The sequence below is a fragment of the Herpailurus yagouaroundi genome, unplaced genomic scaffold (assembly GCF_014898765.1).
Source record: "Herpailurus yagouaroundi ecotype Mexico unplaced genomic scaffold, PumYag 165, whole genome shotgun sequence".
Classification (NCBI taxonomy): Eukaryota; Metazoa; Chordata; class Mammalia; order Carnivora; family Felidae; genus Herpailurus; species Herpailurus yagouaroundi.
Window position 1 is genome coordinate 17,138,518 of NW_024412406.1, and position 26,670 is coordinate 17,165,187.

A 26,670-nucleotide genomic window follows, 5' to 3' on the forward strand; every position below is an offset into this window, starting at 1 on the left:
TTTCATCCACCCTTGCTGCTAAGGCATCCATTCAAGATTGCATCCCAGTTACAGAATTTTTAATTTTGTCCTGACTAAATTTTATATCTTTTATCTCTGCAGAAAGGGATTCTATGCATTTTTCAATATCAACTAATATTCTTATTATAGTGTTTCTACATTCTAGTTCAGGGATCTTGCTTATATCTGTAATAATTTAGCCCTTGGCTGTCATTTCTTCCCGTTTTCTTTTGGGGTAAATTCCTTCATTTTGTCATTTTGGAGGAAGAAAAAAACTGATAAAATACAAAATTTTAATTTAAAATAAAAAAAATCAAATATGTAATACTATAGTATAAAAATTATCCTTTCTAAACAGAATAAAATTATTTTCCTTAATGAAAATATAGATGAAATAACAAACTGCAGTTTATAAACTGCTATGAATTTCACCATATTTGTACTTTATTCGCACACAATGCACCTAAATGATGGGACTTACCATAAAAGTATCATATCTCTGCTTTATTACATCACTGAAATATTTCAGGGGGGAAGGACCCATGCAGTATAAATATAAATGAATGTCTGTTGATTTTTATGGAATAATTAAATTCCACTTTCCACCATGAACACCATGGAATTCTCTTGATACATACCTCTGGCTTCCATAATCCTGGTAATAGTGGGTAAAGCAGAGGATTCCTTAGAATCTTCTCACTGATGCTCTCAACACTCTCCCAAAAATATCCCATATGCTTAAAATTTTAAATCATCCTAGAAAAGCATTCTTTCCTCAAAAAGAATCTAACTTTATTTTTAAAGATAACACAATCGAAGCCTAAAGAGAGAAATTTGTGATTCTCACATTCAGAATAGAGTATCACACATGGAACAAAACTATGAAGTCAATGAATGTAAGGCCATGCTTTCTTCAATTTTATAATGCCTGGCATACAAGCTATACCCAAGAAACGTTCACTCAATGAATGTATGAATGAGTACATAAGAATGAATGCCTGAATAAGAGGAATGAATGAGAGAATGGGAAAAAACACAATTCTTAATAGTTCATTTCTGCTTTTAGGCAGTCTGACTGCATGGAAAGCATAATAAGTAGTAACTAAAGTTACATATCCTTAGTCACAATGGTTACTCTGTTGTGTCAAGGAGAAAAAGAAAACAAGGATGATGCTTCCCACCATGTGAGGCTTTCCTACTCGGGGAACAGTAATTTACAGCTTTCTGAAGTCATATATTCAGATTTTACCACTGTTTTCCAATCCTGCTTGCTGGATTTATGTGGAAGAATAGAAACTAAAATATTATTTTCAATTATAAATTACTATTTATACTGATTTCAATTTTATTTATCAAGAATATTTGCTTTTTACTATTAACTCAAATAATACTGTCTTAAAAGACAAGGAAGAATAATACATAATGCGTTCTGAATTAGTTTAAATGTTATTAATTTAAGGTTTAGTCAACAGAAAATACTAACTTTTTAATTCTTCTTTTGTCATCCAGTACCAACACTTCATGGCATTAGAGGTAGGTAAGAGAAAATTAAGAACTGTATGGAACAATTTTAGTATTCTGTTCATTTTAAACTATGCATTAACTATGGCATCTCGATGGACTTAATGAGCTAAGAAACATGGTCAGACTTACTTATTCAGAGTAGTTGTCTTATGATGGTTCTAGTGGCAAGTAAAGCAGTAGTCACCTTAGGGTCATTTGAAGTGATGTCACTTCACCAAGTACAACATCAGTGACTCTAAGCCAGTTAACATTATGCTTCAGAACTACATCAATTAGAAGTATTAGTTTCTATAGTGGCTATGGGCTAAATAAACTATTCAAAATAAAGTACACAATCTTTTTAAAATTAATTTACTTCTAACATAGCACTCATAATAAATGCTTTATAAAACAAATTACCATGGAACACTTAGTTTTTTCTTTCATTATATCACCATCAGAAGTTATTATGTAAACATAATCAAAAGACTAGTTATAGGAAATAATAAAAGGACTTTTCATGAACAGGTGAGTTATCAAGTGACATGACTGCTTTAATAGAGGAGGACACTGTACTCAAACTTTAGCTATAAAGGTATGACTACAAAGGACTCACTTGACTTATACAAACTGCAAAAAGGCAGTAGAATCTCTGGCATTTAATCTGTAATAAGAGAAACCTAAGACTACAAATGCTGAAAAGAATGTTAACTGAAAATGTAACTTAAAAAACTAGAAAACCATCAACAATTTCCTGTTGCCTGAGTTCCAAAATCTTTACATTAACTGTAGTATTTTTAGCTTAGTCTAAACCTCAGAGCTTCTCTGCAATTGATAATTCTGCAGTTGCTTCTTTTCTGATACTTTTTAAATTAAACAATGTAATTTATTTCTTCCTTATTCTTTTCCAAATTTCCATGAGTATAATTGTATTTAAAAAGAATTTTTAGGGGCGCCTGGGTGGCGCAGTCGGTTAAGCGTCCGACTTCAGCCAGGTCACGATCTCGTGGTCCGTGAGTTCGAGCCCCGCATCAGGCTCTGGGCTGATGGCTCAGAGCCTGGAGCCTGTTTCCGATTCTGTGTCTCCCTCTCTCTCTGCTCCTCCCCCGTTCATGCTCTGTCTCTCTCTGTCCCAAAAATAAAAATAAACGTTGAAAAAAAAAAAATTTTTTTTTAAATAAATAAATAAATAAATAAAATAAAAATAAAAATAAAAAAAAAAGAATTTTTAGGGATGCCTCGGTGGCTCAGTAGGTTAAGCATCCAACTCTTGCTCTCAGCTCAGGTATTGATCTCATGGCCTTGAGTTCAAACCCCATACCCAGCTCCACGTTGGCAGTGAAGCCTACTTAAAAAAAAAGTAAGATAAAATAAGATGATTTTTTAAAAATCACACAAAAATTCTAGTAACAAGAGTAAAATCTCTTTATCTTACTTTGTTCATCTGTAATCACTTTACTTAATTTCCAAAATAATTACTTCTGAGCATGAAAAATAAAATAAATCACGAAAATTTTAGAGCCTAAAATACAGATCAACAGTATTTTGACATAAGATTGAGAGTTATTACCTGGATAAAAAACACACAGGGACTATGGTCATGGAAGATGGATCCTTCAAGTACCCAAAGTTTAGTGTGGGAATTGAAAAGGAACCAGAAAAAATGAAAAGGTGTGTGTTGGGAGTCCTCAGAGGTACCTTCTGGGTGATTCACTAGAAAGATTCACAGGATGCATTATACTCATAATTACGGTTCTTCCCCAATGGAATCACATAGGACATGCTTAATTCTTCCAGCAACAAATTCTGACAACATATGTGAAGCTCATTAGAGACTCAGTGCCCATAGTTTGTTTGGAGCTGTTCAGACAGGCACCCTTTGTCTAGCACATATCAAGATTCCAGACTCCCCAAAAGGAAAGCAGGTGCTCTGCATAAGTCACATGGTTTATAAAATTTAGGCACAATGAGCCTTATCATTTAAGGTAAGTTTTATGTCAGTATAGGGAATTGTCTGCTAGCTAAGTTTCAGATACTAGCCAAAGATCAGCCTTGCAACCAGGCCCTTCTAAGGATAGTCAGTCCCAGACCTGCTTTTTTCCTATGCAAGGAGGAACTAGTAAGATCAGAGGAAAACCAGAAGACTCTAGAAGCCAAGTGAAGAAAATACTTCTAGAAGTGGTAAGATGTTAGGTGGAGCAGTTAAGTTGAAAAATATAAGATTTGAGGGGCACCTGGCTGGTTCAGTCGGTGAAGCGGGCAACTCTTGATCTCGGGGTTGTGAGTTTAAGCCCCATGTTGGGTGTGGAGATTACTTAAAAATAAAATAAAATCTTTGGGGAAAAAAAAAGAAAGAAAGAAAAATATGAAATGTGAGAACCGCTCATTAAATGTTGCTATGTAATGGGCTATTACCTTGATCTTTGTGGGTGAGCAGCACAAAAGCAAGCCTGATTGGACAAGTTTGACAGAGACGAAGGTGAGAGGACTTGGAGATAATAAATATAGACAACTCTAACTTTTGCTAAAAAGAACCTAGAAATTGACAGTAGCTGGAGAAACATAAAGGATTTTATAAAATAGGAGATATTATAGCAATGCATGATTCTAAAATAAATGATCTAACAGGAAAAATATCTGTGATTCAGATAAGGAACAAAATTGATGAAGTGATAGTATTTTCAGTCAAAAGGGAAGACAAGATGCTATATAAGTAAAGCGGTTGGTCTAAGGCACAATGACAATCTCTGGTAATAGAAGACAAGGCAGAATATATGGTACAGGTGTGGGTTGGCTGACAGATGGAAGGAAATAAGGGTAAATTCTAATTGCTTCGATTTTTGCAGTGAAATACAAAGTAAAACCATGGGCTGGGGACTGGAGAATAGAATTTATACAGAGAGGAAAAAGATGAAACAGCTGCCTTGTAGAGTCAGACAGCAAATATTAGGGAAATTTAGTAGAACCACCAACAGGATTGAGGACCCACCTTGTATCAGTAGTCAGTACTTTATAAGACAAAGGGAAAGAAAGGCAAGAAAGATGAGGGGGTGCAAGGGAGTCAATATACTGGACCACAGAATTTAGACTGCATAAGGAAGGAAATAATGAAAGAGTAGGTCCGTAAGGGAGTTGAATCAATCAATGGTAGGTCGTAGTAATGTCCAATATTTGGAATGTCAATTACTTGGACTATTTGTTGGAGGCAGGGTACAAGATAAAATTAGCTGGAAAAAAAATGGAAGTGGTCATCAAAGAAAATATTTGCAACTATAATTCAGTTACTGGCAACATAAGTCTAGGATTTGACAATTAGAGTAGGTAGCTAAGGAACTGAAAACAGTATCATGAGATGAAGAAGTCAAGAAACTTAAGAGGTACTAAAGTCAAGCTGTATTACAAAGCTGTAATCATGAAGACAGTACATACTGGCATAAAAACAGACACTCAGATCAATGGAACAGAATAGAGAATCCAGAAATGGACCCACAAATGTATGGCCAACTAATCTTTGACAAAGCAGGAAAGGATATCCAATGGAATAAAGACAGTCTCTTCGGCAAGTGGTGCTAGGGAAAACTAGACAGCAACATGCAGCAAAATGAACCTGGACCACTTTCTTACACCACACACAAAAATAAACTCAAATGGATGAAAGACCTAAATGTAAGACAGGAGGCCATCAAATTCCTCAAGAAGAAAGCAGGCACCAACCTCTTTGACCTTGGCCACAGCAACTGCTTACTCAACATATCTCCCAAGGCAAGAGAAACAAACACAAAAATGAACTATTGAGACCTCATCAAAATAAAAACCTTCTGCACAGTGAAGGAAACAATCAGCAAAACCAAAAGATAACCAACAGAATGGGAGAAGGTATTTGCAAATGACATATCAGACAAAGGATTAGTATCCAAACTCTATAGAGAACTTATCAAACTCAACACCCAAAAAACAAATAATCCAGTGAAGACATGAGCAAAAGACATGAATAGACACTTCTCCAAAGACGACATCCAGATGGCCAACCGACACATGAAAAAATGCTCAACATCACTCATGGTCAGGGAAATACAAATCAAAACCACAATGAGATACCACCTCACACCTGTCAGAATGGCTAACAACTCATAACAACACATAACAACAACAGATATTGGCGAGGATGTGGAGGAAGAGGATCTCTTTTGCACTGCTGGTGGGAAGACAAACTGGTGTGGCCACTCTGGAAAACAGTATGGAGGTTCCTCAAAAAATTAAAAATAGAACTACCCAATGACTCAGCGATTGCTCTACTAGGTATTTATCCAAGGGATACAGATATGCTGTTTCGAAGGGGCACATGCACCCCCATGTTTATAGCAGCACTATCAACAATAGCCAAAGGATGGAAAGAGCCCAAATGTCCATCGATGGATGAATGGATAAAGAAGATGTGGTATATATATACACAATGGAGTATTATGCGGCAATCAAAAAGAATGAAATCTTGCCATTTGCAACTACATGGATGGAACTGGAGGGTATTATGCTAAGTGAAATTAGTCAGTTGGAGAAAGACAAATATCATATGACTTCACTCATATGAGGACTTTAAGAGACAAAACAGATGAACATAAGGGAAGGGAAACAAAAATAATATAAAAACAGGGAGGGGGATAAAACATAAGAGACTCTTAAATATGGAGAACAAACAGAGGGTTACTGGAGGGGCTGTGGGATGGGCTAAATGAGTAAGGGGCATTAAGGAATCTACTCCTGAAATCATTGTCGCACTATATGCTAACTAACTTGGATGTAAATTAAAAAAAAAAAAAAATAGGGGAGCCTGGGTGGCTCAGTCGGTTGAGCGTCTGGCTTCGGCTCAGGTCACGATCTCGCGGTTTGTGGGTTTGAACCCCTCATCGGGCTCTGTGCTGACAGCTCAGAGCCTGGGGCCTGTTTCAGATTCTGTGTCTCCCTCTCTCTCTGTTCCTCCCCTACTTATGCTCTGTCTCTCTCTCAAAAATAAACATTAAAAAAAATTTTTTGTAATAAAAATAATTAGATTAATTCACGATTGCAATGGGCTAACACTGAAGAATAGTCTTTTTATCCATCTCCAAAAAAAAAAAAAAAAAAGCAAGTGAGTACAAGAGACTATAATGTTGTAAATTTCAAAGATGTCAAGTTATAGGGAGGACAGGAGGCATGATAGTATGGAAGTCCCAAAAGAAGAACATGTCATTTACTCCAACTCCAAATTAAATTAGGTAAGAATGCAGTACAGCATCTGACACATAGTAAGCACTCAATATAGGTTATTTGGTGGTAGTAGCAACAACAACTGCAGCAACAGCAGAAAGAATAGTGGACTTTAATGTTTTTAATACGTTTAATTTTTTATTTACTTATTTTGGGAGGGTGAGGGGGATTGGACAAGGGAGGGGCAGAGAGAAAGGGAGAGAGAGAATCCCAGTCAAGTTCCACAGGGCTCAATCCCAGGAACCATGAGACCATGACCTGAGCTGAAATCAAGAGTCAAACGCTCAACCAACTGAGTGACCCAGACGCCCCTGAACTTTAATATTTTTACTGACCTTTCAAATATTAGGATCTTTCTTAATTTAAATTACGGTTTTTGGTTTCTCTTGCAAACGTATAAAGTATCAGGAAATCTAAATTTTCTGTCAAATCCCAAAATACCTACTAATTTTAAGCACATCCTACTATGGAAAGCAAAGAAAACTTTCTCCCAGAAGCCCAATTTTTTAAAGTTGAGAAATACTGTATGTACAGCAAAAAGTACAACCTTAAGTATAATGCTCAAGGAGTTTGTTCAAACATATGCACTCATAAAAAACTATTTCTTTACGCCTCAGAAGGCACACTTATGCTCCTTCCCCATTAACACTCCCTCCCAGAGTTCACAAGTATTCAGACTTCTATCAGTGTGGATGTACTGGATCTGTTTCTTGAACTTCAAATAAAAGCTTGTCATCTTTTGCATTTTACTTTCACTCAATGTTATGTCCATCAGAGTTAGCCACGCAGCTATATGCAGCAGTGGTTCACTCTTTTCACTTTGTGTCTTCTCTCATTATATGAATACAGTACAACTTTTTTTAATCCATCCTACTGTTATCAGGCATTTGAGCTTATTCATGCTGTTTGGGAGGGTGGGGAGAGCACTATTATAAACAAAATTCCATTGACATTCTTGTACACGTCTTTCAGTGGACACATGTATTTCTCTTGGCTATATTCCTAGGAGTAGAATTGTTGGGTCACTGGATAAGGTCACAGGGTTTAGTTGAGATTGCCAGTTTTTCCAAGTTGCATTATTATCCATCCCTACTAGCCACTGGCCCACTCTTGGTTCTGTAAGTTCTTTAAATATAAGACATCATACTTGTGTGTAATGATGTCTTACTGTAGTTCCAATTTGTATTTTCCTATTGACTAATGATGCCGAGCACCTTCTCAATGCATTTGGATTTCCCTCTTTTAAGAATAGCCAACCAAGTGTTTTGTCCATTTTCAGATTTCAGTCTTTTCATATTTTCAGTCTTTTTCTCACTGATATGTAAATTTTATGTACACACACATATAAACATACGTGAATCTTATACATATGGCTGCCTTTTCCCATTCTTATGTATTGTGATGAATAGTTTTCTCCACCAGGAGTTTATTGTTGCGGGCTGGATGGCTTTTACTAGAACAACAATGACATCTTCAATCCTATCAGGGTTCTCTTCCACAGTGTTGACAATCCTTTCCATGCAGTACCATATGTAATGAGCTATAAAGGTTCATACAACTCCCTGATTTAGAAGCTGAATTAAATATGTTGTGTTTGGGAGCAAGTAGGCCACTTCTACACCTTTAGTGTTGAACTCATGGGGTTCTGGGTAGCCAGGGGCCTTGTCCAACATCAACAGATAGTGATACCAGGAACAAAGCAAACATCAATGGAATCAATCTAGAAAAAAAGTTCTTATTGTCTAGCCCTTCTTGTCATACAACCAAAAGACTAGTAGCTGGTGTTTATCTTTTCCCTTCAAGACTCAAAGATTAGCAGCTTTAAATGTAAAGGCAGTCCTGATCATAAACCCAAATGCATTTGCACAAAACAGTATGGTTAGCCTAGCCCCTCCTGCCTTAAATCCTGGTGCTCGCTTTTTTTTCTTACTAACAAATGTCCTTTATGGCACTATTTCTTTCTTTTTTTTTTTTTTTTTTTTTAGAATAGGACACCTTCATCTGCCTTAAAACCGGTTCAGGCAAATATCCTTTCTCCTCAATGATTTTCTTAGTGCTATCTAGAAACCTGTCTGCTGCCTCTTCATCAGCAGAAGCTGCTTCTCCTGTTATCTTGATTATTTAAGTTAAACCTCTTTCCAAAATTATCAAACCACCTCTTTTTGCCATTAAATTCTCCACCTTTAGATTCTTCACCTTCCTTTTACTTTTAAGTTGTCACAAATCATGGTAGTATTTTTCTTTTTTTCAAATCATAGTAGTGTTTATAGGTATGACTTTCTTATAGCAATCCTGCATCCACATAAAAGCCCATTTTCAATATAAGATGAAAAGGCATTTCACAAAAAGTGCAAGGTTTTCATACCCACTGACCTAGCATGGCTTCATGAATTTCCTTTCCTTTTCTTTCTTTCCTTTTAACAATGGTTCTTACATTAGATTCTTTTATCTTGAAATGGCAGGCAACCATAGCTGCAGACCCTAATCTACATATCAAGCAATTCAATTTTTTCTTGTAATATGACTTTTCTCTGCTTCTTGGAAGCACTCCCAGCATCACAAGAGGCATTCTGTTTGGGTCCCATGGTGTAACTCAGTTTACAACATTGCACTAAACACAAAAACATGAGAAAATCACAAAAGAGATTGCTTTGTACCGCAATACATCATTTACTGAAGATGAACTGCCTTCTCAAGAGATGATCAGCATCACATGGCTTTTTTTTTTTTTTAATTTATTTAAGTAATCTCTACACTCAATGTGGGGCTAGAACTCATAACCCAGAATCAAGAATTGCAGGCTCTTCCAAATGAGCCAGCCAGGCACCCCAGCATCACATGGTTTTTTGTTTTTTTTTTTTAATTTTTTTTTCAACGTTTTTTATTTATTTTTGGGACAGAGAGACAGAGCATGAACGGGGGAGGGGCAGAGAGAGAGGGAGACACAGAATCGGAAACAGGCTCCAGGCTCTGAGCCATCAGCCCAGAGCCCGACGCGGGGCTCGAACTCACGGACCGCGAGATCGTGACCTGGCTGAAGTCGGACGCTTAACCGACTGCGCCATCCAGGCGCCCCTACATGGTTTTTTAAGTGGCTACTCCCAACACTTGAGCTCATCACAACAGCAATAGAAGGTAGATACAAAATTATTACAGTACAACAGTATGTACTACAGTTAATTGTACACAGTTTCGATTTAATAGTGCATCTTGATATTTATTTACATTTCTTTCTCTTGTATTTGAAAGACTGCACATACTATGCGCAGGAGAGAGAAAAAGCCAAAGTAGACTATGCTGTCAACACAGAGCCCAACAAAGGGTTCCAAACTCACGAACTATGAGATCATGACCTGAGCCAAAATCAAGAGTCAGATACTTCTCCAACTGAGCCACCCAGGTGCCCCTACATTTCTCTTGACTACAAATGGCACCATATACAGTCTGTGTTCAGGGCATAACTTTTAACTTTTAATAGATCTGTATACATTTTAAGACAATGAATGATAAAATAGACTAGTATCCACATATTTTTAACATTCACAATACACCTTCCTTAATTTTTTTCGATATTTCTAGGCTAAAAGGTTCATCTGTGAAATTTTTCAAATTGTCACAAATCTCCAAAAACGTTTCTCATATTTATTGAAAAAAATCCACGTATAAATAGAACCCCTGCCCCCACCGCGCCCAGTTCAAACTCCTGCTGTACAAGGGTCAACTATATTTTATTCTATTTGTTGCTACTGCAAATGAAACTGTTCACTAAAGATTTCCAGATTGTTCTAATATATAACCAAAACAGTTTACATATTTTTTTATTGATCTCATATTCTGTTAACTTCCTAAGCTCATTTATTAATTCTAATAGCTTTTTTATAGATTCTTAGAATTTTCTCCAAACAGAATTATGTCATCTGCAAACAAGGGCAGTTTTTCTTCTTAACCTTGATGCCTTTTATTTATTGTATTTTTTCATCACGCTGGCTAGAACTTTCAGTACAAAGTTGAATGAGGTGATAAGAATACACATTCCTGTCTTGTTCCTTGTAAGGAAAGCTGACAGTCATAAACATTATGTATGATGTTGGCTGTAGGTTTTTCATAGATATCCTTCTTCAGAAATCAAAATCTTTTATTCCTAGTTTGTTGACAGTTTTTATAATAAATCAGTGTTGGATTTGTCAAATACTTTTTCTGCGATTATTGAGATAATCATGTGCTTTTTGCCCTTAACTCTATTAATCTGGTGTATTAATTTAGACATGTTAAAACTAAGAACTTGCACTACTATGATAAAGCTCACCTGGCCAGAGTGTATAATCATTTTTATGTGTTGCTAGTTTCAATCTGTTAACATTTTGTTTAGGATTTCTACATCTATATTCGTTAACACATACTGCTTTGTAATTGTGGAAACTTTTTCTGGCCTTGATATCAGGATAATACTAGCCTCACAAAATGTGTTGGGAAGTGTGCATTTCTCTTTTAAATTTATCAAGTACTGGTAGTATTTCCTCTTTAAATGTTTGGTAGAATTCATCAATGAAGTCATCCATGCCTGGGCTTTCCTTTGTGAAAGATTTTTAATGAAGAATTCAATTTCTTTACATGTTAGAGATCTATTTAGATTTTGCATTTCTTCTTGAATCAGTTTCAGTAATTTGGGACTTTCCAGGAATTTATCAATCTTGTCTAAGGTGTCCAACTTGTTGGCATAACAATACACTTGCAATATTAGTTAAGCCAACAAACACTAAAGATTTATTAGTGCTAACAGTTACGTGAAATTCTACTTGCATTTAATTTTTAACATTATTTCTATGCCACTTGTAAACAAAGTCAGGAAAAGAAAAGATTTCAGTAGTGACTATCATGGTTAATTTTATATGTCCACTTGGCTAGGCCATGTTGCCCAGATAGTTGGCCAAACATTATGGAGGGGTGCCTAGGCGGCTCAGTCAGTTAAGTGTGTGACTCTTGGTTTCCATTCAGGTGATGATCTCGTGGTTCGTGAGATGCAGACCTGAGACAGGCTTTGTGTGTGCTGACAGAACAGAGCCTGCTTGGGATTCTCTCTCTCCCTCTCTTTCTGCCACTCCTCTCTCCCAAAATAAACATTTTTTTTTAATTTTTTTTTTTTAACGTTTATTTATTTTTGAGACAGAGCATATTTTTAGGACAGAGAGAGACAGAGCATGAACGGGGGAGGGTCAGAGAGAGGGAGACACAGAATCTGAAAACAGGCTCCAAGCTCTGAGCTGCCAGCAGAGAGCCTGACACGGGACTCGAACTCACAGACCGCGAGATCATGACCTGAGCTGAAGTCGGCCGCTCAACCAACTGAGCCACCCAGGCGCCCCCAAAATAAACATTTTTAAAAAGACATTACTATGGATATTTCTGTGAGAGTGTTTTTCAGGTGAGATAAACATTTAAATTAGTAGACTTTGACTAAAGCAATCTGCCCTCCATAATGTGACTGGGCCTCATCCAATCAGTGGAAGGCCTTAACAAAGACTGACCTTCCTCAAGGGCGAAGGAATTCTGCCAAAAGACAGCTTCAGACTTAGAACTGCAACATCACCTCTTCCCTGGGTCACGAGTTTTGCAGCTTACCTTGCAGATATTAGACTTTCCAGCCTCCATATAATCACAAGCCAATTCCTTAAATATACATTTACTTACTTACACACACACACACACACACACACACACACACACACACACACACACCCTATTGGTTCTCTGAAAAACCCTGACAAATACAGTGACTTTTTTTTTAATTGCTGGATTTGAAGTAAAATTTATCTAAACTTAATCTAACATCTTATTTATCAAATTAATGAGATTTGATAGGAATTTGTTTTTCATGTTTCTTTTAATTAGTGAAATTTTATCAAATAACTTATTGAAAATATTAAATTTTGTTGTTGTTGTTTACTTACTTAGAGAGACAGAAAGAAACAGCATATGAGCAGGGGAGGGCAGAGAGAGAGCGAGAGACAGAATCCGAAGCAGGTTCCAGGCTCTGAGCCATCTGCACAGAGCCCAACACAGGGCTCGAACTCATGAACCATGAGATCATGATCTAAGCCAAAGGTGGATGCTTGACAAACTAAACCACCCACGTGCCAGAAAATATTAAATTTCTCAATTGATTTCTTCCCTCTATGAATTTTGTTTTTTTTAATAAAGTTTCAACATTGCTACATTTAAAAAGCCAACCTCTCTTCCAAGACACATACTCAGTAAATTTTCATGTAACATACTAAGCATCACCCATGTGCCAGATACTTTGCTGGTCTTGGGGAGATAAACAGATACATAAGTTTTTGCCCAAAGGTACAGCATCTAGACAGTAAACAAGCAGGCATACAGTTTTAATATAACATAGTAAGTGCTATATGACACCTTCTATATGCACCACACGTACCAGTTTGGTATACAATGAACTTTCTTTTCACCCAGAGATAAAGGCTGTTTAATTCAGTTTTATGCCCAAGTCTAGGCTGCCCCTTTTAACTCAAATTTCAGTTTCCTTTTTAGAGTATAACAGAGTCTTCACTATTTACAAGTTATTTCTGAGCTGCAAAAATTCTCTCCCCATGTTTCCCCCTGTATTATCATATTTCCCCCTATATTCCCCCATTCAATCACAGCTGCCACAATTAGACAGAAGGGTAAGGACAACTTTTTCTTGCATCTGCAATAAAAACCTTAGCAGCAGACAGTAACTGCTCCAGGTCTGTCAAATAGATGCATTCCATTGCTTTTTAATCTCGAAAGGTTATGGCTATGTCCCCATACTATAAATCACAAAGGTAGTATTTTCAAAAAGAGAACAGGATCTAAGCTACCACATGGAAAAGAAGAAAGGGCTATATACACACGTATACAGTCTAATCATGAAATTATATACAAGATACTGCTTATCAAGAGAGACTGGACAACAGGGTTGGGAGGGTCACAATTTCCATGTTATATTGTTTTGTACTCTTTAAAATCATTTTGCCATATGCAAATTTTACTTAATATAAAATTCTTTTTATGAAACTCAAAGCAATGCTTTTTATATTCACCATTTGAACCAGATAATACATTTCAAAAGCAATGTAGTATCTATCTACGGATGTTGGGTCAAAAATATGTATATAAAAAACAATGTTGAAAATACTGGCTATATTATGTCAACTATTAAAAATGTCTTCCAGGATATAAAGCATTAAAATCAAAGCAATAATGCTCAACCTAAGGTAAAACACTCAACTTCTCTAAGAAGGAGAAAAGAGAAAGATGAAATTTAACTGAAGTACATAGATCTACACTTAAAAAGTTAATGACTTAAAAGTTAACTGACTTCAGCTCAGGTCACGATCTCACAATTTGTGAGTTCGAGACCTGCATTGGGCTGTGTGCTGGCAGCTGAGAGCCTTGAGCCTGCTTCAGATTCTGTCTCCCTCTCTCTCTCTCTCTCTGTGCCCCACTCCTGCTCACACTCTGTCTCTCTCTCAAAAATAAATTTTAAAAATTTTTTTAAAAAGTTAGTGAAAGCATTTCTTAATAGTAATAGTTATTAAATAATGAGTTAGTAAAAGTTGAATTTCTTTTAATTATAAAATGATTAATATGCCTAGAAATGGTGTAGGAAGATAGAAAATACAATTTGCTTTTACAGATCATTTTCAGCTAGGTTACTCTCACATTTCACTAAACCTGAGTTATTCTAACAAAGTCCTTACAAAGGACATAATTGTATCAGCTTATATAGAGTAAGCCATGTACATGCTACATAGAATAAAGAATTTTGCTAGCCTTTATTTCTGGTTCCTGGGAAATAACTTCTAAATCCTTGGAATATCCCAAGTGATGGGAGTGTTTTTGTTATTCATGGTAGGTTCTGCAACCCATATCCAATAGTTTATACTAATATGCTAACTCACGGTGAGCTCCTCTATAGTTTAGCTGAAGAGATGACATAGATGGGAGCTGGTCACACCAGAAAGACCACACCAGAAAGATGTGATTAATAGGGTTAGACCTCTAAGCCATCTGACATCAGCCAGATCTCTGGGGAAAGTTGGGAGTATGGAGTCTGAGCCACATAGGCAATGCAGTATCAATAAAAACTCCGGACACTGAAACTCAGGTGAGAGTGGCACAACAGTAGTGATGTGCCAGGGGGGTGATACAATCCCTGAGACTGGTAAAAGCTACATTTGGACCCTCCCAGACCACATGCTACACATTGCCCCCTTTGGCTGGTTCTGATTTGTAGCATTATGCTACAATACAACTGTAATTATTAAGTATAGCACTTTCCTGAGTTCTGTAAGTCATTTTAGTGATATCACATTTGACAGTGCAATGGAAACCCTATATTTATAGCCAGAATAGAGGATGGCTTGAGGACCCCAATACTAGCAGCTGATGTCTAAAATAAGAGAAGTCTTGCGGAGGGCTGTGCCCTTAATCTGTGAAGTTTGGTCCAACTCTGGGTAGCTGGTGTTAGAAGTCACTGTAATGCCTCTCAAATACTTTTGTGAGAGATATACAATGAGAATGCAAGAATGAGCCACGTGGATAAGCATTACCCATAAATATTACCACTAACACAAATGAATTTACAAAAAATCAGAAAATGCTTATGATAGCTGTACTATGAGCTATCAGTAGATTTTCACTGGCTAGAACGAATATTGCCAGTATATTACTGATAACTACTATGCTTAATTACTTATTCAAAGTATGGTGTCAAATATATTTCACTGAATATGTAATTTCTAAATATGACCTTTTTTAGACCAGTTTGTGTTATAAGTCCTATCTGAGACCATGTGAGAAAACTCGCCATTGCCAAATTATTTTCTATTTTCCCACTGTGAAAAACTACGTATTTGGTGTTCTTTCCAGTTTTATTGAAAAATAATTGACATATATCACTGTGTAAATTTAAGACATATAGCTTGATTATTTGATTTATATATATTATAGAATAATTACCACAATAGGTTCTGCTAACATCCATCTGCGTGTATAGATAAAATGAAAAGGCAAGAAAAAAAGAAAAGCTTATTCCTTTTGATGAGAACTCTTAGGACTTACTTTCAACATATTTCCTATAGATTACAGAGCAATATTAACTAAAATCATCATGTTGTACATTATTTCCCTAGTACTTATATACATTATAAGTACCTTTTGACCACCTTCCAACAATCTATCCTACCTCCACCCTTCTTCACCTCTGGAAACCACATGTCTGATCTTTTTTTCTGAGTTTGGTTTTGTTTTCTGTTTAGATTCCACATGTGAAATCATACATTATCTTTTCTTTCTCTGACTTACTTCACTGAGCATAATGTCTTCGACCCACCAACAGTGTGCAAGGGTTCCATGCCAGCATTTGTTAACTCAGTCTTTTTTTTTTTTAATCATTTTCTTAAGTTTATTTCTTTATTTTGAGAAAGAGAGAGTGCATGCATGCAGGGAAGGGGCAGAGAGAGAGGGAGAGAAAAAAATCCCAAGCATAGAGCCCACCACAGGGCTCGATCCTACAAACCATGAGATCACGACCTGAGCCAAAATCAAGATTCAGACACTTAACCAACTGAGCCACCCATGTGCCCCCTTTTATTTCTGTCTTTTTGATGACGGCCAATGTAACAAGCATGACATGATCTCTTTGTAGTTTTAATTTGCATTTCCCTAACGACTAGTGATGTTGAACATCTTTTCACGTGCATTTGGTCTAATTTTTAAGACCAAAATTATTCAAGCAAGAAGTCAGTTACTGAATGCTGATAAGCTATAAAATTAGTCAAATTATATATTATTCTTTAATAAGATTCAATGTGCATCAAAATAATTGTTTCAGGGGCGCATGGGTGGCTCAGTCAGTTGAGCGACCGACTTTAGCTCAGGTCATGATCTCATGGTTTGTGAGTTCGAGCCCCGTGTCGGGCTCTGTGCTGACAGCTCAGAGCCTGGAGCCTGCTTCTGATTCTGTGTCTCCCTCTCTCTCTGCCCCTCCCCCACTCATGCTCTGTCTCAGAAATAAACATTAAAAAAATTTTTTTAAATAAATAAATAATAATTGTTTCAGTTGGCAACAAAAGAAACATTCCATGAAAATTCAATTCTACATACCCAACAGAATAGTTTATTTTTGCAATGGGGACCTTCATTTATTCAAAATATCTTAAGGGGTGCCTAGGTGGCTCAGTTGATTAAGCTTCCACTCTTGGTTTAGTCTCAGGTCACGATCTCATGGTTCATGAGATCAAGCCCCGCACTGGACTCAGGCTTAGCCTAGGCACTGACAGCACAGAGCCTGCTTGGGATTCTCTCTCCCCACTTCTCTCTCTCTCTCTCTCTCTCTCTCTCTCTCTCTGCCCCTCCCCAAGTCATGTCTGCACACGTTCTCTCTCTCTCAAAATAAATAAACATTTTTTAAAAATATTTTCCTTAAACACTGAAGTGCCAGGCACTGTGCTAAGTAGCAAATATACAATGGCAGGCAAGCTGGCATACCACTGCAATACAAGAGAGCTGAATAAGTTCAAAATTACACTTTATGAGGAAAACCAATGTGACAAAAACACAAAGCATGAAGAGCCACACAATCTGGGAAAAAGAATAAAAGGATAAAATTATACAGGAAACAAGAATACATTAAGGGTTTGAAGCAAAGACTAACATGATTCTAGATGTTTTTTGAAAGGACATTAAAGGGCAGTGCAGAGACTTAGTTGGGGGGCTGGGGAGGTTAGACCAGAAACCAAAAAGAACACTAGAAAAAAATCTTATGAGAGACAACGTAAGCCCACATAAAACAATGTTTATGGGATTAGAGAAAGGTAAATTTATTTTTAAATTTAGGTAGTAGAATCAACCAGACTTGTGTAATTACTTGCTGTGGGAGGCAAAGGGAACACAGAAGTCAAGGATGACGAGGTAGCCAGCTATCTCACTGGAGTACCAGAAAGTTTGAGAAGAATCAAGGTAATTTTGCACATGTTACTTGTGAGGCCATGACATCCAAGTACAGATATCCAATAGGAAATTAGATACATGGGTCTGGAGTTCAATTTTAAAAAATCAGGATTGGGGCGCCTGGGTGGCGCAGTCGTTTAAGCGTCCGACTTCAGCCAGGTCACCATCTCGCAGTCCGTGAGTTCGAGCCCCGCGTCAGGCTCTGGGCTGATGGCTCAGAGCCTGGAGCCTGTTTCCGATTCTGTGTCTCCCTCTCTCTCTGCCCCTCCCCCGTTCATGCTCTGTCTCTCTCTGTCCCAAAAATAAACTTAAAAGTTGAAAAAAAAAATCAGGATTGGAATACAGACTTATCAGTTATGAACAGACTGATAGCATGTAAAATCTTTGAGTGGATGAGGTCAGTCAGAGAGTATATGAAATGAAAAGAAGGCATAGGACACAGGCCTAAGGAATATCAATTAAGGAATAGGCAGAAGTTATGGTCTTGAAACTAGACCTTTTTATTTTCCTATTTTAAGTTTGAGAGAGAACGTCAGCTAGAGAGGGGCAGAGAGGGTGAGAGAGCATCCCAAGCAGGCTCCACGCTGTCAGCACCAAGGCCTAGTTCGAGCCTGAGCCCGAGCCTGAACCCAAGCCCACCAAGGGGCTCGATCTCATGAACCTCGAGATCATGACCTGAGCCAAAAGCAAGAGCCGAATGCTTAACCAATTGAACCACCCAGGTGCCCCTCGAAATTAGACTTTAAAGTCTCAATCATTTGTTTTTTTATTTTTTTATTTTTATTTTTACATTTATTTTTGAGAGTGAGACAAAGCGTGAGCAGGGGAGGGGCAGAGAGAGAAGAAGACACAGAATCTGTAGCAGGCTCCAGGCTCTGAGCAAGCAGTCACCACAGAGCCTGATGCGGGGCTCAAACCCACAAACTGTGAGATCATGACCTGAGCTGAAGTCCAATGCTCAACCGACTGAGCCACCCAGGTGCTCCGAACTCTCAATCATTTGTGCATGTAATAAAAAATAACTCTTCAATTCTTAATACAATTCTCAAAACCTACACTTAAAAAAATAGGAGATCACAAAGTAAATGTTTATCATGCACCACTTATGTGCCAGTCAGCTTTTCCTGCCACAATAACTTTTTAAAATAGATGCCAATTACTAAGATAAGGCAAGAGAGAGCTTAAATAACCTGTGCCAGGTCATAACCCAGAATGCCACAGTGATTCTGTCTAACCTTACTGTATAAGAAAATCTTATTAAGCTTAAAAAATTATTTTTTGCAATAATCAAAATTTCACTTCATAAAACTTTAGGGTGAGAAGACAATCCAACATTTTTATATTAAAGATAAGGAAATTGAGGTCCTTGGAGATAAACAAGTTTAACCAAAATATAATACAGTACTTAAATTTAGAAAGACCTTGAACATGAAATACAAATCAAAACCATGATAAAATACCATCTCATACCTGTCAGAATGGCTAAAATTAACAACACAAGGGGTAGCTGGGTGGCTCAGTCAGTTAAGTGACCAATTCTTGATTTTGGCACTCAGGTCGTGATGTCAGTTCATGAGTTCAGGCCCCACGTGGGGCTCTGTGTTGACATCGCAGAGCTTGCCTGAGATCCTCTGTCTCCCTCTCTCTCTCTGCACCTCCCCTGCTTGCTCGCTCCCTCTCTAAACTAAATAAACATTTAAAAAGAAAAAAAACAAACACAAGACACAACAGGTGTTGGCAAGGATGTGAAGAAAGGGGAACCCTCTTGCACTGTTGGTGGGAATGCAAACTGGTGCAGCTACTCTGGAGAACAGTATGGAGGTTCCTCATAAGGTTAAAAATAGAACTACCTTGCAATCCAGCAAGTGTACTACTACGTATTTACCCACAGGATACAAAAATATTGATTCAAAGCGGTACATGCACTCCGATGTTTATAGCAGTATTACCAACAATAGCCAAACAATGGAAAGAGCCCAAGGGTCCATCAACTGCTAAATAGATGAAGAAGTTGTGATGTATGTATACACAGACACACACACACACAGATGCACACAATGGAATATTGCTCAGCCATCAAAAAGAATGAAATCTTGCCATTCGTAACAGGATGGATGGAGCTGGAGTATATTAAGATAAGCAAACTAAGTCAGTCAGAGAAAGACAAATACCATATGAATTCACTCATGTGGAATTTAAGAAACAAAACAGATGAATATATGGGGGGTAGAGAGAGAAAGAGAGAAGGAGGGAGGGAGGGAAACAAACCATAAGAGACTCTTTCTTAAATTTTTTTGAAGTCTATTTATTTGGGGGGTGGGGGGGGGGGAGGCATGGCAGGCAGAAAGAGAGAGAATCCCAAGCAGGCTCCACACTGTCAGTGCAGAACCCCACAAGGGGCTCAAACCCACTAAACGTGACACCATGGTGTGAGCCGAAATCAAGAGTCAGACAGTTAATAAACTGAGTCACCCAGGAGACTCTTAAAGATAGAGAACAAACTGAGGGTTGATGGAGGGAGGTGGGTGAGGGATGGACCAGATGGGTGATGGTTATCAGGAGGACACTTGTTATGATGAGCACTGGGTATTGTACTGAATTCTATTCCTGAAATGAATATTGCACTGTATGTTAATTAAGTAGAACTTAAACAAACAGTGAAACAGAAAAAATAAACTCATTTGTATTTAAAATAAAATAAATGATCCTGAAGAGTCAAAGCAAACTTGAGAAAGATAAACAAAGCTGAAGGTATCACAATCCCAGATTTCAAGATATACTACAAAGCTGTAAGGTACTGGTACAAAAATAGACACATAGATAAATGCAAAAGAATAGAGCATCCAGAAGGAAGCCCACACTTAAATGGTCAATTTATGACAAAAGAGAGGTGCCTGGGTTGTTCAGTCAGTTGAGTGTCCAACTCTTGGTCTCAGCTCAGGTCTTGATCTCAAGGTCATGAGTTCAAGCCCCACACTGGGCTCCATGCTGAGTACATACATACTTAAAAATATGTATATAGATATATGACAAAAGAGTCAAAAATATACAATAGGGAACAGATAATCTCTTCAATAAATAGTGTTGGGAATATAGGACAGCTAAATGCAAAAGAATGAAAGTGGATGACTTTCTTACACTATACACAAAAATAAACTCAAAATGGATTAAGACCTAAAGGTGAGACTAAAACCATAAAAGTCCTAGAAGAAAACATAGGCAACAATCTCTCTGACACTGGTCTTATCATCATTTTTCTATATATGCTTCCTGAGGCAAAAAAACAAGAGCAAAACTAAAATACTGGGAATACCCTAAAATAAAAACCTTTCGCACAGCAAAGGAAACCATCAAAAAAACAAGACAACCCACTGAATAGAAGACATTTATAAATGATTCACCCAGTAAGAGACTTACTTTCTGAAATATATAAAGACCTTATACAACACCAAAAGAACAAATAATCTGGTTAAAAAATGAGAAGACATGAACATTTTTCCAAAGAAGACATAAAGGTGACTAACAGACAGATGAAAAGATGCTCAACATCACTAATACACAGGGAAATGCAAATCAAAACCTTACACCTGTCAGAATAACTACAATCAAAATAAACACAATAAACAACAAGTGTTGGTGAGCATGTGGAGAAAAAGGAACTCTCATGAACTGTTTGTGGGAATGTAAATTGGTGTAACCACTGTATAAATCAGTATGGAGATTACCCCCAAAATTAAAACTAAATATAACATATGATCCAGTAATTTCATCACCGGTTATTTAACAAACAAAAAACACCAATTTGAAAAGATATATCACCTCTGAACTTATTTCAGTATTATTTACAATAACAAGATAATGGAAGCAACCCAGTGTCCATCAATGTATAAAGAAGATACGGTTATATATATATGGAATGGAATATTATTCAGTCATAAAAAATAAGATCTTGTGGGGCACCTGGGTGGCTCAGAGGATTAAGCTCCGGACTTTAGCTCAGGTCACAATCTCACAGTTTGTGGGTTCAAGCCCCACGTCGGGCTCTGTGCTGACAGCTCAGAACCTGGAGCCTGCTTCAGATTCTATTTCTCCCTCCCTTTCTGCCCCTCCCCCACTCATACTCTGTCTCTCTCTCTCTCAAAAATATATAAACGTTAAAAAAAATTTAAAAACAAATAAATAAATAAGATCTTGCCATTTGCAACATGGATGGACCTAGAGAGTATTGTGCTAAGTGAAATAAGTCAGAGAAAAATACCATATGATTTCACTTACATGTGAATCTAAAAAACAAAACAAACAGAAGAAAAAAAGACTCTTAAACACAGCAAATAAACTGGTGGTTGCCAGAGGTGAGATGGATGAGGGTGGTGGGTAAAATAGATAAAAATCCAAATTTCCAGTCAAAAGTAAGTCACAAAGATGAAAAATACAGTATGGGAAATAGTCAGTAATACTACAATAATGTCATATGGTGACTATACTTATCATGGTGAGTAATGTACAAAATTGTTGAATCAATATATTGCATACCTGAAATTAATAGAACACTGTTATTTATACTTCAATAAAAAATTTCTAAATATTTTCATAACAAACCATAATCAAAGACTTAGTATAGTTGCAACATATTAACTTCTGCCCAATTGTAATAGGGTAACCAATAATTAAAATGGTCATTCACCAAATTACATTTTGTATCCTCTAAGCATCCCTTTGATTTTTTAAATAAAAGTCCACCATTTTTATTCAATTAACACATTTCCCTCTCATACAGACACAAATTCCATTCAAGTTTTTCAATTAATTTTTAGTTATGTTACATATATATTTTTGTTATGATTTTGTAAATTATAAGGGAATATAATTTAAAATGGGCAGATGGTTCTCAGGATGTATTATATTTCATTTGTAGACAGTACAGTCATATGTAAGGTTCCAGAAAGGAAACAGTTACTGGGATTCTAAAGAAATCTTTTTTTCTGACAAGACAAAGCTCTTTCACAACAGCATGCTAATAATACTTTAAAATCAATTTAGTACACCTAATGACGTACCTAAGGAACTCCTGGTCTGTTGACTATTTGGTGGTATGTTTTCTTTGGCCATGGAAATTAATATTTTACTGTTTTCAGAAAGCTTCTCTGATGCCTTTCCCTGAAAGAGACACAATATTTACAAAAGTATGGGAAAATCCACAAAATACACAATGTATCCCAATACTCTAATTAAATGACTTGAAAAACTATACAATACATCATGAACAAATTTAAGTGTGAGATTTGAGGAATTAACCAAAAGTATTAACACTGTGATAAATTCTAATTAAATCTTAGAATTCATTTATCAACTAATAGTCACTAAGTTCCTGCTACATAGTGTCCCAGGTACTGGAAACATGAGTGAAAAAAACATAGGAGAATCTCAGCCATCATGGAGCTCAAACTATTCAGGGGACAAACAACAGACATAATAAATCATTAGACTATGTAATATACAAAGAGTAACTGGTAAAGGTTAAGGAAAAATAAAAATAGAGCATGGTATGAAGAGCCATAATGATGCAGGAGGAACTAAATGACCTCAATGAGCATGATATTTGAACTAAGACTTAAAGATCATGATTTATGTACTATTTAATATTAAAAATTATAATAATGCTGTATTTAAAGCTATATAATAACCATTTTCAAACACTGTAACGTAGTCCTAAGCGGACAGTGGTTAAAACCATAGACTTTGGAGCTGGACATATGGTGATGGCAATTCTGAATCTATCACTATGTATAGCTGGACAAATTACTTAACCCTTTGGGTTTCACCTTCTTGACATTTATTTTGTAAAACAAAAATATTCCACCTACTTAATAGGGGTATTATGATTAAGTGAGATCATAACATGTAAAGTCCTTGACACAACTCCTTGACCACAGCAGCTCTTATGGAAAGAAGGCAAACTAGTATGGTTACGAGAACAGGCCTACAGTCAGGATGTCAGAAATCAAAGCCTACTTCTACCAACTCTATAACCTTAGTCTCATTACTTAACTTTCCCATGCCTTAGCTTACTTTTAGAAAATGACCATAACAACAGTATTTATCTCACAGATTCATGTGAATCATAAATTTAACTTCTTAAGACCAAGCCTCATTCCTGAAAGGAAAAAAACCTGCAACTAAGAATACTCTATCCAGCAAGGCTATCATTCAGAATAGAAGGAAAGATAAAGAGTTTTCCAGACAAGCAAAATTTAAAGGAATTCACTACCACTAAACCAGCCTGATAAGAAATGTTAAAGTAGAAAGGAAAGACCACAGCAGGAAAAGTAAGAAAGGGGAGCACCTGGGTGAATGTGTCGGTTGAATGTCTGACTCTTGATTTGGGTTCAGGTCCTGATCCCAGAGTCGTGGTGTCAAGCCCAACTTCAGGGTCCATGCTAAGCATGCACCCTGCTTGAGATTCTCTCTCTTCCCCTCAGTCCCTCCCCACACTTGCATGTGCTCAAATTAAAATTTAAAAGGGGTGCATGGGTGGCTCAGTCAGTTAAGCCTCTGACATCTGCTCAGGTCATGATCACACAGTTCGTTTAGAGCCTGCTTCAGACCCTCTGTCCCTCTCCATCTGCCCCTCCCAGGCTTGTACTCTCAAAACTAAACAAACATTAGAAATAAATAAATAAAATATATAAATAAATAAACATTCAAAGAAAAATTTAAGGGGTGCTTGGGTGGCTCAGTCAGTTAAGCATCCAACACTTGATCTCGGCTCAGGTCATGAGCTCCAGGTTTATGAGATTGAGCCCCTCATGGGGCTTGGGATTCTCTCTCTCTGCCCCTCTCCCACTGGCACAGGCACACTCTCTTTCTCAAAATAAATAAATAAACTTAAAAAAATTAAAAACGAAAGTAGGAAAGGAAAACATTTCACAGGTACATAAACATAGTAAGACAGAATAAATCCTTATAAAACCAATATGGAGGTTAAAATACAAAAGCAGTAAAATCAAATATATCCATAAAACTCAGTCATGGAATTCACAAAACAGAAGGATATAAAGTATGACACCATATACCTAAAACATGGGGGAGGGGGAAGTAAAAATTTAGTGCTTTTATAATGGGTCCAAACTTAAGTGACCATTAACTTCATATAGACTGCTATATATGCAAGATATATATACACCTAATGGTAATCACACATCAAAACCAGTAATAGATACACAGGAAATAAAGACAAAGGAATCCAAACATATCACAAGAAAACAGCTGTCAAATCACAAAAGAGAGCAAGAAAAGGAACAAAGAACTATAAAAATAACCATAACACAAGTAACAAAATGGCAACAAGTACATACCGATCAATAATTACTTTGAATGTAAATGTACTAAACATTCTAATTCAAAAGACACAGGTGACCAAATGGATAAAAAAGCACACAACATATGCTGCCTACAAGAGACTCATTTCAGACCTAAAGACCCATGCAGATTGAAAGTGAAGGGACTAAACAACATTTATCATGCAAATAGAAGTGAAAAAGAAAGATGGAGTAATGATACTTATATGGGACAAAACAGTCTTTGAAAAACAAAGACTGTAACAAGAGACAAAGAAGGACACTACATAATCATAAAGGGAATAATTCAACAGAAGGTATAACAATTGTAAATATTTCTGTACCCACCATAGGAGGACCCAAATACATAAAGCAGTTATTAACAAAATTATAGTATTATTAGTAGTATTGACAGTAATACTACTAATAGTAGGGGACTTTAACATGAACTTACAACAATAGGTAGATCACCCAGACAGAAAATCAACAAGAAAACAGTGGCTTCATAGGCACATTTAAACAGATGGATCAACAGATATATTCAGAACGTTCCATCCTAAAATAGCAGAATACACATTCATTTCAAGTGCACAGCGAACATTCTCCAGAATAGATCACATATTAGGCAACAAAATAAGACAACAAATTCAAAAAGACTGAGGTCATATCATCCATCTTTTCCAACCACAATGCTTTGAAACTAGAAAACAGCCACAAGAAAAAAATCTGGAAAGAACACAAATACATGGAGGTTAAATAACGTGCTACTAAACAATGAATGCGTCACCCAAGAAATCAATGACAAAATCAAAAAGTACACGGAGACAAATGAAAATGAAAACACAATGGACCAAAATCTTTGGGATGCAGCAAAAGCTATTCTAAAAAGAAAGGATTTTAAGCAATACACAGCTACCTCAAGAAGCAAGAACAATCTCAAAAGAACAACTTAACCTTATATCTAAAGGAGACAGAAAAAGAACAAACAAAACCCAAACCAGTAGAAGAAGGAAATAATAAAGATCAGAGCAGAAATAAACAAAATAGAAACTAAAAAAAACCACACCAACAAACAAAACAAACAACAGAACAGATCAATGAGACCAGGAACTGGTGGCTCTTCGTAAAAATCAACAAAACATGGTAAACCTTTAGCCAGACTCACCAAAAAAAAAAAAAAAAAGGGGCTCAAATAAACAAAATCAGAAATGAAATAGATAACACCACAGAAATACAGAAGATTATAAGAAAATATGAAAAGTTATATGCCTACAAATTGGACAACCTAGAAGAAATGGATAAATTCCCAGAAACATATAGTGTTCCCAATCTGAATCAGGAAGACAGAGAAAATCTACACAGATCAATGAAATTGAATCAGTAATCAAAAAATTGCCACTAAACAAAAGTCCAGGACCAGACAGCTTCACAGCTTCACAGGTGAATTCTACCATTTTAAAGAAGAGTTAATACCTACTCTTCTTAAACTACTCTAAAAAATAGAAGAGGGAGAAAAGCTTCCAAATTCATTCTGTGAGGCCAGTATTACCCTGATGTCAAAGTCAGACAAAGGCCATACCAAAAAAAAAAA

At 36.6% G+C, this 26,670-nt stretch overlaps 1 protein-coding gene and 1 non-coding gene across 13 annotated transcripts in view; both read right to left on the minus strand.

The window, feature by feature from the left end:
• The window catches only part of CSPP1 (centrosome and spindle pole associated protein 1), a 158,113-nt gene that overhangs the window by 116,750 nt on the left and 14,693 nt on the right, over positions 1 to 26,670 (minus strand). For 11 of the 12 annotated variants that reach the window (XR_005794191.1, XR_005794192.1, XM_040487663.1 and 8 more), the window contains exon 3: positions 22,800 to 22,899. Coding sequence is in view for 10 of the 12 variants with exons in the window: in XM_040487663.1 (XP_040343597.1) it covers positions 22,800 to 22,899 (100 nt within the window). In the remaining 2 variants the exon portion in view is untranslated. The remainder of the gene's footprint in view (positions 1 to 22,799; positions 22,900 to 26,670) is intronic. The other variant, XM_040487658.1, reaches the window with a different exon arrangement.
• LOC121038381 (small nucleolar RNA SNORA31) lies at positions 13,384 to 13,512 on the minus strand. Its single transcript, XR_005794334.1, has one exon. It is a non-coding gene; the product is annotated as a small nucleolar RNA SNORA31 (small nucleolar RNA).